The sequence below is a fragment of the Macrosteles quadrilineatus genome, unplaced genomic scaffold, assembly GCF_028750875.1.
Source record: "Macrosteles quadrilineatus isolate MER2022 unplaced genomic scaffold, UCM_ALF_1.0 Scaffold_1__1_contigs__length_201487025, whole genome shotgun sequence".
In the NCBI taxonomy this organism is placed as follows: Eukaryota; Metazoa; Arthropoda; class Insecta; order Hemiptera; family Cicadellidae; genus Macrosteles; species Macrosteles quadrilineatus.
Window position 1 is genome coordinate 95,164,707 of NW_026542594.1, and position 18,105 is coordinate 95,182,811.

An 18,105-nucleotide genomic window follows, 5' to 3' on the forward strand; every position below is an offset into this window, starting at 1 on the left:
AGAGGCACATTTTCTATTGAGTGTTAAGGCGTTTTCACAGGGATTGGAAAATACCACGTTATATAGAGTAATTTGTTACATGGAGGCTCGTTATAGCGAGGTTACACTATATAGGTACTCTAGCTACTTAAAACTGTACGCCTTAATTTAATTCATAGATCATATCATATCCTAAGGTATACTATTATTTTTTTACTTATGCATCAAACATTTTATCTCCAAGTTCATACAGCCCTTAACAAACGGTAACTTATTATTTCTTGCATTTACTAAACTAATTGTTTATATATTTTTTTTAAAAGCTGTTGAGGACTTACACAACACCGTTAGGAGTGAACTCCTCTGTTGCAAAGTAATAGATTGTGATAGCTGTACGAGCGTCACAGTCAAAGGTGAACTCCAAGTTGAAAATTGATGGTTTGATGACATCCCCATCGCCTTTTCCTCCTCCTATGGCTCTCACTAAGCGCAGCGACTCCTTGCGAATGTTCACCAAACACTTGAGAGTCTTAGTCGGCTCATTGGCTTGAGGTGGTGGATACGGGAACTGTAACAGGCAAGAAACATTCAGCCTCAAATGATAAAGTTTGAGAATATTATTAACACCTTGATTACCAACGTATATCATACTAATATTATAGATGTGAAAGTTTGTGTGTTTGTTTGTTTGAAGTTCAATCACGCAATAACCACTGGACGGAGTGGGCAGAAATTTTGCATGATGATAGCTCACATTCCCGATTAACATTAAAGGGCCTGTTAAGTATATCAGTCAGTCATGGTTTTGATGATAAAGTTACATCACTACATACACTCACACCCTACACATTACCTATATCAATATCGGTGGTTGTAAAATAAATAAAAATACATATTTTTTTAATCCGTATCAGATTGTTTTAGATCATTGAAGTTTGATATAGACATTTTATAATAAATTGTTTATTCGTTTAGTTTTCGTCAATTTTTATGATTAACTCATACACTTAAAATTGGTTTTCACCACACTATGATGTTTTTGGCTGTATTACATACGTTAATTGGTGGCTGAAAGTTACGTTTTGCTGGCCATGCCAGCTGTCATCGTAATTTGGGGACCGAGCAGGTTTTTACAGGCCGGGGCCGCAAAATCAGCTGTCCGCTAACTTACTTATAACATGAATGCATTTTAAATACACAATCAAAATCCATAGCTTTGCAATATAATTGTGTTATTGTCACCGTTGCCTAGCAACTATTTATTTTTATTTTTGCTGATTCCTCAAATTATTTCTTTACATAACCTTAAAGTTGTAGTTGTGTTGACTATCAGTGTGCATTATTATAGTGGTGAATAGTGGTAATGGGGTAAAGTGTGGTGAAAAATAGCGTTCGTACCACGGACCGAAATGGTTTTGCAGCTCTCGATCGATTTAAGTTCTCGACTTCGTCTCGAACTTAAAAACTATCTCAAGCCGGCAAAACCTCATTTTCGGCCCTAGGTACGAAATATACTATAACTTAAAAATGACACACTTTAAGCACAGAATAAAATATTGCATTTTTATTTTATCTTTGTATGAATTTCAAGTATTGACCTCACCTAGGATTACAAATATATCTTTAGTAATGATGTATTGTGAGGAAAAGGAAGTAACAAACAAAGTCAGTAGAGTAGCAAAATCTTGTATTTAACTGAACAGTGAACACAATTAATATTAGGGCAAAACCAAAATGTAAAGTAATTATTTGCTTATAGAAAATTGTTATTGTTAACAATGTACTGTACTATAAAAATTGATAAATTCTTGGATTTTAATAGATTAACTTACAATTTAATTACCGTAACTTGATTGATATAGGCTACTTGAATACCAAAATGACTCTTGATTAACCCTCCAAGTGTCCATAGTTTAGGCCTTAATGTCCACCTATTTTTGGCGCATTTGCAAGGTTTTATTAAAACGGATCTGAGAAGCTTAAAACAATGTTAATTCTAATGTTCTATATACCATTTTGTTTGGAAAATCATGGCCTTCAATATTATATATAAAACATAAGGAACATTTTTTCAAAAAAAAAATTTTTAGGTAAAAAAAATATAATTTCGAAAATTTTCAAAAAAAAAATAAGTTCGCGCTCAATGAAATTGTATAAATTATAGGCCTATAAATATTTGAAAATAGCCACTTTGTTCTAAATTTTATGAGGATTACAAATATATAATAATATAAGGAAGTATATTTGCAAATAAATAAGTTATGGGCAAAAAACTGATTTCAGTACATAGCGTTTAGCTAAGAATGCATAGCCTAACCATAGCTAGGAATCTGGCTGATAATTTACATCAATATCACTACCTACTTCTTCAGGATCATCAACCAGCACTTCAAAACCACTTAAATCTTCTTATAATGCACCACGTATATCACTACTTTTGATTTTTAACACTAAAACAATGATAAACGTAATAAAACACATCAGTCATCGGTCCGGGGGAACCTAGCTGTTTACAAATACACGCACGTCAGCTGTCTGCTACAATATTTTCGGAACTAAAATGAATAGCGCTTAGAGACAGACCTCTGGAGAAAGCTTAGAATATTACGGAAAGAACGATACCTAACTCGATCCAGTTCAATCTGATTCAGTCAGTCATAGAGCCTTCGCCGTAAACGATGTCTGCGTGTCGAAAAATCGACAAGTAACACTACACAAAGTGTGCTGCTTGTCGAATTTTCGTCAAGTAACACTGGGAGGGTTAAAACAATGTAATACAACAATTCTCTAGTATTAATGATTTGTAAGGTAGGCCTAAAAATTTCAAAAAAAAAACAGTAGGCTAAATATAAAGTAGCAAAAAGTTGTGTTTAACTAATTAACATTAGGGCAAAACCAAAATGTGAAATTATTATTTGGTTATTGAAAATTGTTAACAATGTACTTTCAAAATTAATAAATTCTTAGATTTAATTAGCTAACTTGCAACATTTACAAATAACTTGTTTGGTGTTTGAATACCAAAATGACTCTTGAATAAAACAAGGTTAACAAAATAATTTCAAACAAAATGTCTCAAGCTCAAGTTCTTCTTCACTACTTAAACTTGCTCATTCGTACAGAGTTTTTTGACGCAAATGCTTTTATCACCTCTTTTAAATCAATATCCCTTGCCGTTTCGCTCTCTATACTTAGTATGCTAAGTCCACTCAGTCTTTCTTGACACATGGTACTTCTTAGATAGTTTTTTATCAACTTCAACTTAGAAAACGATCTTTCAGCTGAAGCAACAGTTACTGGTAATGTCAAAAACAAAATGTATGCTGTGGACACGTCTGGGACGCTGCACGCAACAGAATAATACTCAATCACAAAAGTTCGCAAATTTCTTTTACAGATTTCTTTTTTACGATTTCTGTTTTCAAAGTCCTTCGAAAACCAAGAATTTGGTGAGGAAAATCTGAAGTAAAGTCATCTTTATATTCAGCAGCTAATTTTGTTGATTTCAGATTTAACTGTTCGTCCGTAGACGACGTTAAATACTCCGGGGTGAGAAAATAAAATAAACTACTGACTTTGTCCATCCCCTCAAATCTTGACGTGATTTGGTTTATTACCGTATCTAAAGTTCCATTATATATATAACTGTTTTAAAATAACGGTCAGCATTCGTTAGCCGTTCATCCTCTGCTAGTTCGTCGAAATGTTTTTTTAACTTTTCGGCGTCTCTTGTCTTTAAATTTGGTCTCAATTCCCCACTGTTGAGCAATTGCTGTTGCTGTAACAACAGCTGCGTCATAGTTATTTCTAATATTTACCAGTTCACTTTTTGAGTCATTTAATAGCTTGGTTGCCTTCTGTAGGTCCGTGTCTTTTCTTTGAAGTTGCTTTGATACCAGGTTTGTTGACTCAAGGATTAGAGTGTGTAACACGACTTGAAACATAAACTCGAAGCTCTCTAGATGTTTTTTTAATGAAATTGCTCGTGATTTCTCATTTGATTGAGATGAGTTTAATATGATTGTTGTTAAAGCTTTCATAATGTCCACATAATTAAGTCTTAAAGCTTTTAAGGAGTCGATTCGGGATGACCAGCGTGTTGGGCAAAGTTTTTTCAACGTATAGGTAGTTGTACTTACTATTTCCCACCTTTTTATACTTTGGCTGAAAAAAACATACAGCTGTTCGACTATGTCAAAAAAGATTCGGTTTTCTTGAATTTTCGAGATGGCATCATTTAAAACCAAGTTCAAATTGTGGGCAGCACAATGCACGTACTTCGCAGTTTTCTGTTTATTTTCGATTCTTGATTTTACCCCTTGGTACACCCCAGACATATTTGCCGCCCCGTCGTAACCCTGCCCTCGGCATTTTGATCACTTCAATCCCTTATCTTCAATACTTTTTAATATATCTTCTGCTAGACCTTGTCCTGTTTGGTCGATTACCTCCTTAAACCCCAAAAAACTTTCTTTTATATTCAAACTAATTGGTCTCCCTACTTCATCCTCTGAAATTGAAACGTATCTTGTTACTTGCTCAGTTGGTCTTTTTTGGTTACATCTTGTGTTGTGTCCATAATTATAGAAAAAAACTGTGCGGATTTAATTTCATTTAAAATACTATTTTCAACTTTGTTTGATAAAAGTTGTATGAGCTCATTCTGTATCTTAGGGCTCATATATTTATTGCTATGCTTAGGTCCAGTAACAATTTCTTGTAAAACTGGATCATATTTACTCAAAAGGTCAATTATGGCCAAAAAGTTTCCACTGTTCGGTTGACTAATGTTTTCTCTATGGCCCCTAAAAGCTAAATTAGAAGCAGCCAAAGTAAGCGTTACATTTACTATTCGATCCAACACTTTAATCCATTTGTTGGTTTCGTTTTTCACTGGATTCCATATTAACGTCAACAGTTTGATTTTTTCTCCAAAGGTTGAATACGACACATGCGTTCAAATGACTATAGCTAGACTCATGTTTTTCAATTTTTTTTTTCGAAAGACCTTGCCAGTCTCGTACACCATCAATCCATGTTGTTGACTGTAAGTTTCTTCTTTCCGAAAACAACCAGCAGGCTTCACAGTATACTGAATCTTTTATTGGCGAATAACAAAGCCATTCACGTGACATTTTCAATCCAGTTTTTGTGGTTTTAACCCTTCCCGGACGGGCGAAATCGTGACATAGGACGGTCAAAAATCATAGGAAAAAATAAAAATTAATTTTCCTTTTTTGTGTTTTATTATACGAATATACATAAAATAAACACAATGGAACACTTCATACTGTCCAAATCATTTTTTACTCGTTTTTATTTGAAAAAAAATTATGCGGATATATCCGCTCCCCGTCCGCAGATGAGCAGAAAAGCTGCGGATATATCCGCCACCCGTCTTTGAAGATATGACTATGACAACGTTAGGTAATAAATAAAGAACAATATGTTGTTGCATTGTTTATTATATAAAACTGTTTCAAGAAAATAACACTTCAAGAAAAAGTTGAACTACAATTTCAGTTTTCAAAAAGTTACAAAATCATTTTACGGGGTTTACAAGGTGCCTGTAAATAGTCCATTCTTATAAAACAAGAAAAAATAACAATAATTTCAGTTTTCAAAAGGTTACAAAATCATTTTACGGAGTTTACAAGGTGCCTGTAAATAGTCCATTCTTCTAAAAATAGTCTTTTTGGGTGTGGTACACCTCAAAACATGTGTCTGGATGTAACTACGGTTTTTCGTCACATGTTTTACAAAAGTACACAGTTTCCTTACGAACTTTGTTCTTTGCACAAACATGACATCTGAAGGACCCCTTCGGTGATTTGCCCATAACATGGAGTTTTCCGTTCAGCCGTTGAATATCATTTTTCGGTCGTCCTGGTCGTCTTCTTGTAAAATTGCAGGTCTCCTGAACGTAGTCTCTTACTAAATCTTCCACAAGGCTAAGTCTAAACTGTTTGTGAGACATTGCTACTCTGTTGTTGTCTTCTTGCAAGGATTTATATAGAATATAAGAGTTTATAGTAGACACTTCAAGGAGCCAAAAGAAAAGTTTGCGATACCATTTTTTAGTACGCCTCATAAACTGATAACTAGATATCACGTGGTCAGCACGATCAACTCCACCCATGTGTTTAGTGTAATCTAAGACAACATCAGGCTTTAGAACAGGAGGTTTATTTGGCTACTTGCTCATTTGGGCTTCTCTGTCATCTCATTCCGGCTTATTTTGTGTTTGGTTGTAAGCATAGTTACCACTCTTTTGTCCTTCCAATAAATAACACCCAAGTCTTTGTTTCTTCGTGCTTCTACATCACCACAATTGAGCGGTTTGCTTAGTGTTGGCATTTCCTTTCTATTATTCATAACCGTTCCCGTAACAAACATATTTTTCTTCAGCAACTCTTTAGCCAGTTCAGGGCTATTGTAGTAACGGTCGACGTATACATGGTGACCAGATGGTGGGTCCAGGGGATCTTTTACTAAAGAATCGCAGAGTTGTAGAACAGTATTTGTTGTTTTCAAAAGCTCATCCTCGTTACCATCACTTTTACCGTAATATGGGCTAAAACTGTAAATATACCCATTCAGAGCATCAGAAAGAACAAACACTTTTAGCCCAAATTTTACAGGCTTGTCGGGGTTGTAAACTCTGAATGAAATCTTGCCCTTGAATGAAATAGTGCTCTCATCCACTGACACATACGAGCTTGGCGTATAAAATAGTTTACATTGCTCTTGAATTGTGTTCACAATATTTCTTATTTTGAGGTCACGTGCGCTTCCCTGTTCATGACTAAAGTGTAATCTCCAAAACAGCATCAAAAACCTATCTCGAGTAAAAACATCGGAAAAAAAGGGCATCTTGTTTACCCAGGACAATGAAAAGTAGTCCTTTATATCAGGCAACGGGTGAAGTCCCATATTCAGTACAACCCCGAGAAGAGCTCGGATCTCTGTGGTTGTTGTATCAGCCCAAACCTTTTGTTTCCTTTGGTTTTGAATAGGCAAACTTTGAGCATATAGATTGGTTTCATCACAAATCAATTGTATTAGATTACTATGAAAGTAAAGTGAAAAGAAATCAATTGGTTTTGAAGTGAGATCAAATTCTGTAGGCAGATTACGACTGTAATTGCAGTTATAAATAGGAATAGTACTTACAGGTCCACTGTCACTGTCGGTCACAAAAGCATACTCCTTATCCCACTTCATACGAAGGAGTTTAGCTTTAGTTAGATTTGGTCGTTGTGCCTCTGTAGACCTCTTTTTAGATGGCTTTTTAGAGTTCTTTGCAAATGACTTTTTGGACGCCATTGTAGATTCATTGGTTGAACTATGAAGGCTTTCTTTTTCCGAGTCAATAAAACTTGAGGCATTCCCAATATTGTCCTCACTAACTTGTTCATCACTAATACTTTCCACTTGAACCACATTACATTCATCTTGAGGAACATCAGCGTCTTTGTCATTTTCGGATACAAAACCATTTACTATATCAATATCATTTCCATCGATATTTGCATTATTTACATCACAACTACGCACAGATATGTTGTCATCTTCGTCCAATTCCATTCCATCAACAGCAACATCACCCTCCGAAAAACTCTTGTTCAATAACTCAATAATATCACCAGAAAAACTAGTACTATTTACGTTATAAGCCATCGTGCATCACTATCTCATTCTGCTAGACAGACAACTGTAACGTTTGGTGCCAACACACAGACAACGTGGTTTTGAGCGCGAAACGTCGTGGGGGGTGTAGGAGAGGTGGTTGGTGTGAGGGAGAAAGGGGCGGCGCGGGAGAGAGGGGCAGCGCGGGAGAGAGGGGCAGCGCCTGAGAGAGGGGGAGTGCGAGAGAGAGCATAAAGTGGCGCCTTGGTACCGCGAAACATCTGGTTACTGTTTAAGTACCTGCCAGTCTGTCTGAAAAGAAGGCGGATATAACCGCTTCCCGTCCGGAACATAATAAACCATAGGCTGATATATCCGTCACCCGTCCTTAATCGCTAATGACTTATGCGGATATATCCGTCACCCGTCCGGGAAGGGTTAAAATAATATTTCTCAGAAAAAGATCTGTTACTTTGTTTTGAATCTTTAGGAAAGGGACCCCGAGGTTTGCAAGGGCCGTTTCTTATGACGAACTTTTTTGTTCGTCCAAAAAGACCAAAGGAAAATTTGCGCAATCAGTTGGATACTCATAAACTACGTTTTGTAATATTTCATTAATAGTTATCTTAGCCTTGTCATCAATAAAATCTTGAACGGTATTATTAGGATTAATTAAATTAGTTTTACATTTAGGACTACTCACGACATCCGTAGCTATGTCTACGTTATCGTCCCTTTCTGGTGAAGGTGAATCGCCTGAATCCTCCCTGAACGAACTTTCGCCACAATTACTATCGTCTTTTTCGATACTGTCAATTTTGCCACTACTATCTTGTTCAACCGGATAATTTAAAACTGTAGAAGTTGAAGTTGAACTTAAACTACTACTAGTACTTGGAGTAAAAAAGGTATTTATTTTTTTCAGCTTTGCCTCCGACTGTTTTTGTTGGGCTTTTAGTTTCCTTTTCTGTGCACCACTTAAATGTTCATATTTTGGTTTGAATGGCTTCATGATAGAAACAAGCCATTAATAACAAATAACGTAGTCAGTAGTCACTTCACTTTCAGTACACTCCACCATAAAACAGAAAGTACGAATTATATTAACCGGCCAACGTAAACAACACAGCGCAGACGCCTGTCGGGTAGGCTTTGCTTGACTGACTGACTCGTGTACTGGTAAAGGGTTGTTGCAACGTGAGAGGCCGGGATAGGGGTGAAGAGCAGATAAGAAGTTAAAGCAGAGCTGCCAACATAACATGACAATATTAATACCTTTATCAAACGTTGAACGTGACTCCGCTTGCCAACTTAACGTATTTCGTAGCAGTTGCAGATATAGACAGTGTAAAACGTTAAATTTGACGCCTTGGTTATCACTGAATAGGCCTAACAAAATTAAGCAATTAAGCAATAATATCATATAATTTTTAACATTAATTTTATTACTTCTTTAGTAGGCTACAGATTATATTATTTATAATAATAAATAAAAAATAAATTTCAATAAGAATGAACTATATATTTTCGGCTCACTCGTCTTGCAGACCCTTCTTTCTCTGCTCGCCAGTTTCCGCTCGTCAATTCCCACTCACGCTCACCGGTTCGCGGGCCTCCGCGGCTCCCGCGCCCCCCAGCACTGCGGGCCCTTCAGTTACGCCACTGATGAGGACTGGCAAAGTAGGATTGTTTACAGTTGTGTTTATCGTTTTAATTTCATGAATAATTTGTGATATTTTGTGAAACTTTAATCATTAGTTTTTCTCTATTGTTTAGGTGAAGTGGTAGAACAGTATGGCTATGGTAGATGTATCGTACTATAGTAGGATATACCGTCAATTTAAAGACGCAAATTTTATCAAACTGTGTCCTCCCCCATTGCAAACGCAAAGCTTGAATATAGTGCCAATCCCGTACGAAGGACGGGTTCTCTGCTAGTATGACATAAAAAAGGGGTCTCCAACCTACTGCTTGTGGGCTACATCCGGCCTGGGGGCTTATCGCGAGCTACACATGGCCTGCAGGCTACACCTGATCTGGGGGCTACATCCGGCCCGCAAAGGCCTACTGAGAAAATATTTTCTTTTAGTAGTATATTAACTGATTTTCGTCTTACATACAATAGGAAATATACAAGAAATTGAGAATAATTAAAATTAAAACTCGTACAGGTGTTGGTCGACTTCCAAGAAAATTCAAATCGGCATTTTCTCCGAACAAATAAGCTTCTGGTTGTGGAGTGTCAAAGCGCTCCCCTCCCATGATGAAATGGCTACCGAAGTAGTTTCCTAAAACAAACATTCTTTTCAGTATAAGTTTCACACTACAACAAGCTAGATAAAACAATACTTTTTACTGTTGATAATCTGACAACATAGCCTACTCACAGGACCAAAAGTGTGTTTCAATTACTGAAAACAATACTAGACTTACCTAACAGCTAAGCTTGAGCATATAGACTCAAGCTAACTTGACTAATGGTCTCTTATGTACTCATTGACTAATAGGGGATTCAATAAATCAGTTATGGCATTACTTTATGTTTATTACATCTACTTAAGTTACAAAACTCAATTGATTTAGGCTATTGTTTGTTAAAGATGCTATCATCAATAAATTACAGAGTGCTAAGATACCCATTGGTGACAGCTGTGTAGGCTTATCAATCATCAATCATTGCGATAGGGACGCCACCTACAAGCATATTTTAACCCAAATAAGTGTAAAGGATGAGTGTAGAATGGTGTTCGAGATCAGATGATGTGTGTAGCTTTGTTACTGACTTACTTAAGATCAGCTGTTTCATTGGACAAGATAAGTTTAAGCTTATTTAAAGCCAAATTATCAGGTTTATACTACTAAATGGCATTTGCAGACAATGATTTTTTGAGAACCGAAATTACATTTTAAGCTTATATATTTACTTATTTTCAAACAAGGCGGTACAGAAAAAGTGTAGTGATTGCATTCAACCCAAACAGTTTTGACTCCCACCATTTTTGTTACTGATAACTGCCTAACAGTTCAATTTTATGTGATACAATACAATACAATACAATACAATATTCTTTATTGTTAATTCGTCAAGAATTACAATAGTGTCAATACAATAGTGAATTTTACATGTTAATTTTCATAAAATTCCTTTATTGAGTAGAAGGGTCTTGCGATTAGCCACTTCTTCAACTCCTGGTGTAGCTTGTTGCAGTCAGGTCTCTCAGGTAGTCAGGTAGATGGTTCCTCAGCTTGCAGCCGGTGTAGGAAGGTTTTTTCTCCCAAAGAGTTGTTCGGTGAACTGGTAGTGCAAATTTGGAGCCATGACGGGTGTTGTAGTGGTGCAGGTCTCGGTTTCTTGGGGGGTTTATTTCATTCACATACTTTATAGATTCAAGTATGTAGAGAGACACCACTGTGAGGATTCCTAGGTTTGCGAATGCTAGTCTGCAAGTCTGTGGTGGGACAAGGTTGGCGAGGGCTCTTATGGCTTTCTTTTGAAGGACAAGAATTCGATTCATATTTTTTGTTGAAGTTCCTCTCCACACTGTCAAGCCATATCTAAGATGCGACTCTACCAGTGCGAAGTAAGCTGTTTTGGAAACGGAGAGTCCGCCTATGTAGTTTATTCTTCTGACGACATATATTCCAGTACTGATTTTTTTGCTTAAGTGGTTGATGTGCTCTTTCCATGTTAGTTTGTTATCAAGGATAACACCGAGAAATTTTGTGTGGTTTTTTATTGTTACATCCTCTAATTGAGGGACTATGTCTTTTTTCTTACTGAAATTCAGAGTTGTAGTTTTTGTGGGGTTTATTGCTAAGTCATTGTTCTTTGAGTAGAGGATAGCTTTATTTAGGATCGATTTTGAATTAAGGTAAAGGTTTTGGGCTGTGTTGTCCTTGATCAAAATGGTTGTGTCATCTGCATACATGATAGCAACAGCATTTTCACTCTCAATTTGTTTGGGGAAGTCATTAGTCAATAAGATGAAAAGAATCGGGCCTAATACAGAGCCTTGTGGAACTCCTCTCGTCAGCTTGCTTTTTGAAGATTTGAAACTTTCTGTGACTTCATTTGATGAGTTTTTCAGTTCCACGACTTGTGAACGTCCCGTTAGGTAGCTTTTGAACCATTCTAGCGCAGAGTTTCTTATACCGAGTCTTTCGAGTTTCTTGCATATCAGGTCGTGGCCCAGGCAGTCAAAAGCCTTACTGTAATCAAGGAAGATGGCGGAAATGTATTGTTCGTTTTCTATCTGGTCTAGGACGTACTCAATTAGTGCTGTTATAGCTGAGGATGTAGATTTATTCTTCCGAAAGCCATGTTGGCTGTCAGTTAAGAGTCTGTTATGATTAAGATGTGCCATTAATCTAGCCAGAGCAATTTTTTCTATGATTTTAGACAAACTGGAGATGAGAGAGATGGGCCTGTAGTTTTGAGCATTTTCAGTTGGTCCTTTTACTTTCTCCCCCTATACCATAGTATATGGAGAAAGTATTGTTTTCGTCAAAATTTTCGAGTTTGAGTTTTGAGTGGATATATTCGTTTTGGGTCCCCCTGGACCCAAAAAAGTGGTTTTCGAAGTGATGTCTGTGTGTGTGTGTGTGTGTGTGTGTGTGTGTGTGTCTGTGTGTCTGTGTGTCTGGATGTGTACAGAGCTAGAGACTACACCTGTGGTCCGATTTCGATGAAATTTGGTATGTAGGTTCTAATCCATGGTATCTCCAGGCGTTTTTTTCATTTTTTTGAAATTTTGATTTTTAATGGGGATTTTCCCATAAAAACCCATAAAAAACCGGAAAAATCTGATTTTCTCAAAAATGGCCTGAACGATTTTGATAAAAATTTAGTATGTTGTAGCCCTTTAAATTCTGAACAAAATGGTACAAATCCCATTTCTGTAAAAATTACGGTTCAAAAGTTATGGTAAATTATGTTATTTTCCCATAAAACCCCATAAAATAACGGAAAAATAGGATTTTCCCAAAAATGGCCTGAACAATTTTGATAAAAATTTAGTATATTATAGTCCTTTATATTCTGAAGAAAATTGTACAAATCCCATTTCTGTAAAAATTACGATTCAAAAGTTATTGTAAATTATGTTATTTTCCCATAAAAACCCCATAAAATAACGGAAAATCAGATTTTTCCAAAATTGGCTCGAACGATTTTGATAAAAATTTAGTATGTTATAGTCCTTTAAATTCTGAAGAAAATTATACAAATCCCATTTCCGTATATTTACTCTCACCGCTTACTTACGATAAAGGTTGTTGACAAACTTATGGGAGAAAGTATGTGTCAGAATGCTGATACCGTTTATTTTATGTTTGGGGTATATTTTACTGACTTTTATTGCGGATGGGAATTTGCCTTCTTTAAATGATTTATTTATAAGATAAACCAGAGGAGAGATGAGTTCTTGAGAGCAGTGCTTTATCATCTTAGAGGAAAACTCATCTATTCCACTTGATGTTTTGGCTTTTAGGGAGTTTATTATCGTTTTAACTTCTTTATAGGATGTTGAAGTTAGGGTAAGGTGTATTGGGCAGACTGGTTCCTCTCCATTCTGCACTGTTTCAGGGTCTATAACGATTGCTCTGTTTTGGTCAAGGGTATTTTCTGCTATATTTGAGAAGAATGTGTTGAAGTGTTCGGCCATTTCTTTTGTGTCGTTTGTGAGTTTGCCATTTATTTCTAATTCTGTAAGGGTTTTCTCTTCACATTTTCCTTTCCTTTCCTTGTTTATAACTTGCCATAGTGCTTTTGGTTTGTTGTCAGCTTGTTCTATGAAGCTAGCTGTTGAGGACATTTTTAGGTTTCTTAGTTTCATTTCGTATATCCTTTTTCTATTAATCATTTCTAATTTGTCTTCATTTCTGTTCGTTAACTCAAACTTTGGCAGAGCTTTCAAAAAGTTCTCTTTAAGGTATTTTGCTTCAGGATCGTAGTACTTCATATGTTTTTTGTTTGTACTAATTTTAATTTTCTTTAATGGGCATGTATAATCCAGTGCTGTTTGAAGAATATTATGAAATTTGTTGTAGGAGGTTTCAAGATTCGGTGAAGAGTAAACATGTTCCCAATTTTGTAGATGGAGGTGAGCCTTTAGATTGTTTAGGTTTGTGTTGTTTAGGCTTCTTTTCATTACAAATCTTTGGGAAGTGTCTTCTTGGTGTGTTTTCAGCAGGCACAGCTGCGCAGTGTGGTCAGATAGACCAGTATGCACAACTTGTCCAGTAATATACGCATATGGTATGTTTGAGCATATACAGTCTATTGAAGTGGCTGTGTCATGGGTTATTCTGGTGGCCTTTAGAGGAAATCTCCAGATGTTTTGTGTGGTTAACTCTTCTTCCAGCATGGTGTTTTTGGAATCTTGGGTGAGCCTATCGATATTCATGTCACCGATGAGTATGAGGTTTTTCTTGTGTACTTCTTGTAGTTCTAGCGTGTCTGATAGGAGGTCAAGGGCAATTCTTGCATTTTCGATTGGTGGTCTATAGATTCCCAGAATGTAGATATCCTTTTTCTTTGTTGTCTGCATGCGAATCATTGCTGCTTCGAAAATTAACTCCTGGCATGTGTTTGATATGTTAATAGCTGATACTGTATCAGCAAGGGATTCCTTGGAATATATTGCAACACCTCCAAGTTTATGTTCTTCTCTACTAAAGTGGGTAATTAAAGAGTAGCCGGGAATTTTTGTAGCTTCTAGCTCTGTTTTTTTCAGTCCGTGTTCAGTCAAGACTAGAATGCTTGGTTTTGTGTCATTGAGAATATGGTGTAGTCTGTTCGTCTTTGTAGCAAGTCCTCTAATATTTTGGTGCATTATTGCTACACAAGAATTATTTGGAGATTTGCAGATTTTTCTTTTGCTTTTTTCAGGCTGTTTGTTTCTAAAAAAGGGGTTATAGTATGGGACACTGTAGAGTGATTGGATTGTTGACTTGAATTGGGTTCCTGCAGCTGCTCATGTTTCTGTTCTCCTTGAGAAGAGAGGCAGTCCATCTCGGTCATGTTTAGTCGCTTGGTGTGTGACAGAATATTCTTTTTATATAGGTCTATATTTTTCCAAAAGAAGTCTTCAATGGTCTCTCCCGGCTTAAGAAGCTTGGCGGTGATCGGGGGTTTCCCTGTGTTCTTTGGTTTAGTTGATTTGTTTGGGGGAGATATAGTGCCCTTGAAAGTAGAGCAAACTTCTTTTGGGATTTTGATGGCCTTGGGTTCTTTAATATTTTGATTTTGTGTTTGTTGTGGTTGACTTTGGTGTTCTGGTGCTTCTTTCCTCAACTTGCTTTTTGCTATTTGCAAGGAAACACTGAAATGGGTTTTCTTAGTAGTTGCCAATTTGTTTTTATTATATGAAACTCGTCTTGGTGTGTTAATTGGCTTGCAAGGAGTCTCCTTTTTCTCAGTTATTAGGTGCTGGGAATCTTCTACTGTTATTTTATCTTCTAATTTCTTCATTTTTGACTCCATATTGTTCTGTTTTTCTTTTAGGGCCTTTAGTTCAAGTAGAATTAGTGTTTCTGTGTTTGATGCTTCTGGCTTTTTGTTGTCTGAAACTGTGGATTTGTTTGTGAGGTCCTTCGCCTCTGTAGTGGTTGTCTGTGTGCTTGTCTCTCTGAATGATTTTGTAGATTCTTCTCCAGTGTTTATTCTGCTGCATGTATTTTTTTGCCTAAGGTATTTAATTTCATTCTCCATGTCCTTTATTTTTGTGATGAAGCTATTAAAAGTTTCTTCCCTGTCTTTGTCATAATCTTCAAATGTTTTTGTGAGAGTGTTTCTTAGGCTTACTTCCTTTTCCAATTGGTGTTCTAGTTCAGTTATTGTTTCGATTAGGTTGTTGTTTCTAATTAGAATAGTATTTTTCTCGTCTTCTAGTTGTTCAATTTGAGCGTGGTAGTTCATGATGTCGATGGTTTGTATGTTTGTTAGTTTCTGGGCCAGACTCGAGTTTTGTTGAGTCAGGTTGAGTACTTCTTCTCTTAGTTTGCTATTTTGTGCTAGAAGTGCGTTTCCAACTTCTGCTGCAAGTGTTAGAGAAGTTTCTAAATCGGGATCTTCTGAGTTTTCTAGTTCTAGAATTTTGTTTTCTACCTCGCCCATTTTGTTACCCTGACTTTCAGAGGATATTTGATTTGGGGGTGTGGGAGTTTGGTCTTCTTTTAGTTGTAAAGCTGGCTTTCCAGAGGTGAGGGAAAGATCACTACAATTGTTACACCTCCATAGGGAAATGTCTTCTTTAGAAAGGTTTTTTAATTGTTTTTCTGTGATATTGACACACCCACCATGAAACCAGGAGTTGCAGGGACCAGTACATTTTATACTGGAGTATTTTACACCCATGTTGCATTCACCACAGGGATATTTTGAAACTTTTGTTTTGTTCTTCGACATAGTTCAGGTGTAAAATTGTATCAGTTTTGAAAAGTTTGGCTGGTTCTTTATGTCAGGGGTCTTGAAGTTCAGGTGTAAAATTATATCAGTTTTGAAAATTTTGGCTGGTTCTTTATGTCAGGAATCTTGAGGTTCAGGTTAAAAATTATATCAGTTTTGAAAAGTTTGGCTGGTTCTTTATGTCAGGAATCTTGAGGTTCGGGTTAAAAATTGTATCAGTTTTGAAATGTTTGGCTGGTTCTTTATGTCAGGAATCTTGAGGTTCAGGTTAAAAATTATATCAGTTTTGAAAAGTTTGGCTGGTTCTTTATGTCAGGATTAGAACTATTTAAATAAATAAATAAATTTATTTCTGTTGTCAAAAATTTGTGTAGAGTAATGAAGAATACAGTGTTGCACTGTATTACTGGTTGGTAGTAGGTTGTAGACACTGTTAGAAGTGGCAGTGTCTGTGGTCAGTTTGCTGAGCGTCCAGTCAGCAACTCTCAGTTCAAACCCTCCCAGGCAGCAGGTGTCGTGTTGGAAGTGATGAATGTGTAAAGCTGTGAGTTGGCTGTGACGTCACTACTTGGTTGTCAGTTTGATATATTTGCAGAGTTTAATTAAAAGAATTTGGGCACTTACTTATATGTAAAATTGAAACTTTTAAACTATGCAATGTTTACAAGATAACCATCTGCTCTATGAATTTTTGAGGTAAATGTTATTTTTGGTATTAAACTTGTATTAATAACTTACAGTCATGTTCAGTTAGTCATATTGGCTTTTCATGAGATTTTCTTGAGGGTCACTTAAAATCTTGATTGTCTTAAAATCTTGATGAGTTGTTGTTTGTATCTTGATCATAAGTATACAAACAAAAACACAAAAGATATAGCTTTATTTTATAGCCTATCCAAGAAATCCAGAACTAAAATAAACGGCATCAGCAATCTGACACATAGTTTCTCCCATAAGCTTGCCAACTACCTTTATCATGGGTAAGCGGTGGGAGTAACTACTGTATGATGTTTTATAGGGGAAAATCACATAAGCTGCAAACCCTTTTGAACCGTAATTATTACAGCAATTGGGTGGTGCTAAACTATGTTGTTTAGAATTATAAGGACCATAGCACATTAATTTATCCAAAACAGTTTTTTCTTCTAAAATGTGAGTTTTTGTTATTTCATGGGTTTTTTATAGGAAAATAACTTAAGTCACAATAACTTTTGAACCATAATTTTTACAGAAATGGGATTTGTACAATTTTTTTCAGAACTCAAACGACCATATCTTACTAATTTGAATCAAAACCATATTTTTTCTCAAGTCCGATTTTTTGTTATTTTATGGTTTTTTATGGGAAAATAACATAAGTTACAATAGGCTAACCTTTGAACCGTGATTTTTACAGGAATAGGATTTGTACCGTTTTGTTCAGAATTTAAAGGACCATAACATACTATATTTTTATCAACAAACTTTTTTCAAATTTGATTTTTTGTTATTTTATGGTTTTAGAAAATAGCTGGGAAACTGTTTTCAATGGGAAAATAACTTAAGCGGATTCACCACTGAAAAAATATTTTTTTAATATACAATAAAAATGGCTTTACAATTTTTCTAGTGCGTAGTGAGCTAGGGTAACCAAAAAATAAAAATATGTGAAACGGCCAAAAAGCTGTCACATACAGGCTACAGCGAATAAAAACTGGTTTTTTGCATGTTTTTTTTAGACGATATTTCAAAGTGATATATCTAAGAAACTATGCAACATCTTGCACTGCTCATGGTCTAATTTTGAAAATAATGATCTAATCTAAATATCTAGGTAGATTTATCATGGTAGCATTAGTGGTTTATAAAAAATTGTAGAGTAAACTTTAGACTTTTTTTCAAAAAGACATGCATATATATAAAATTATGTTTCTAAGCAACATATCTACCTAAAAGTATAATTCTACCTAAATATTTAGTAAAAGACCTACTAAATATGTGTGAAAATATGAACTCTCTATCTCAATTGGTTCTCAAGATATATCAATTTGTGTCAGAAAATTTTTTGGAATTCTAACTTTTGGAAAACCGCGTTTGAAAGTAAAAATGTG

General features: G+C 35.8%; 1 protein-coding gene across 1 annotated transcript in view; it reads right to left on the reverse strand.

The window, feature by feature from the left end:
- The window catches only part of LOC128990314 (probable E3 ubiquitin-protein ligase MGRN1), a 125,241-nt gene that overhangs the window by 87,357 nt on the left and 19,779 nt on the right, over positions 1-18,105 (reverse strand). The window contains exons 2-3 of the mRNA XM_054412682.1: positions 9,778-9,896; positions 318-547 (exon numbers count right to left, since the gene is read on the reverse strand). Coding sequence (XP_054268657.1) covers positions 318-547; positions 9,778-9,896 — 349 coding nt within the window. The remainder of the gene's footprint in view (positions 1-317; positions 548-9,777; positions 9,897-18,105) is intronic.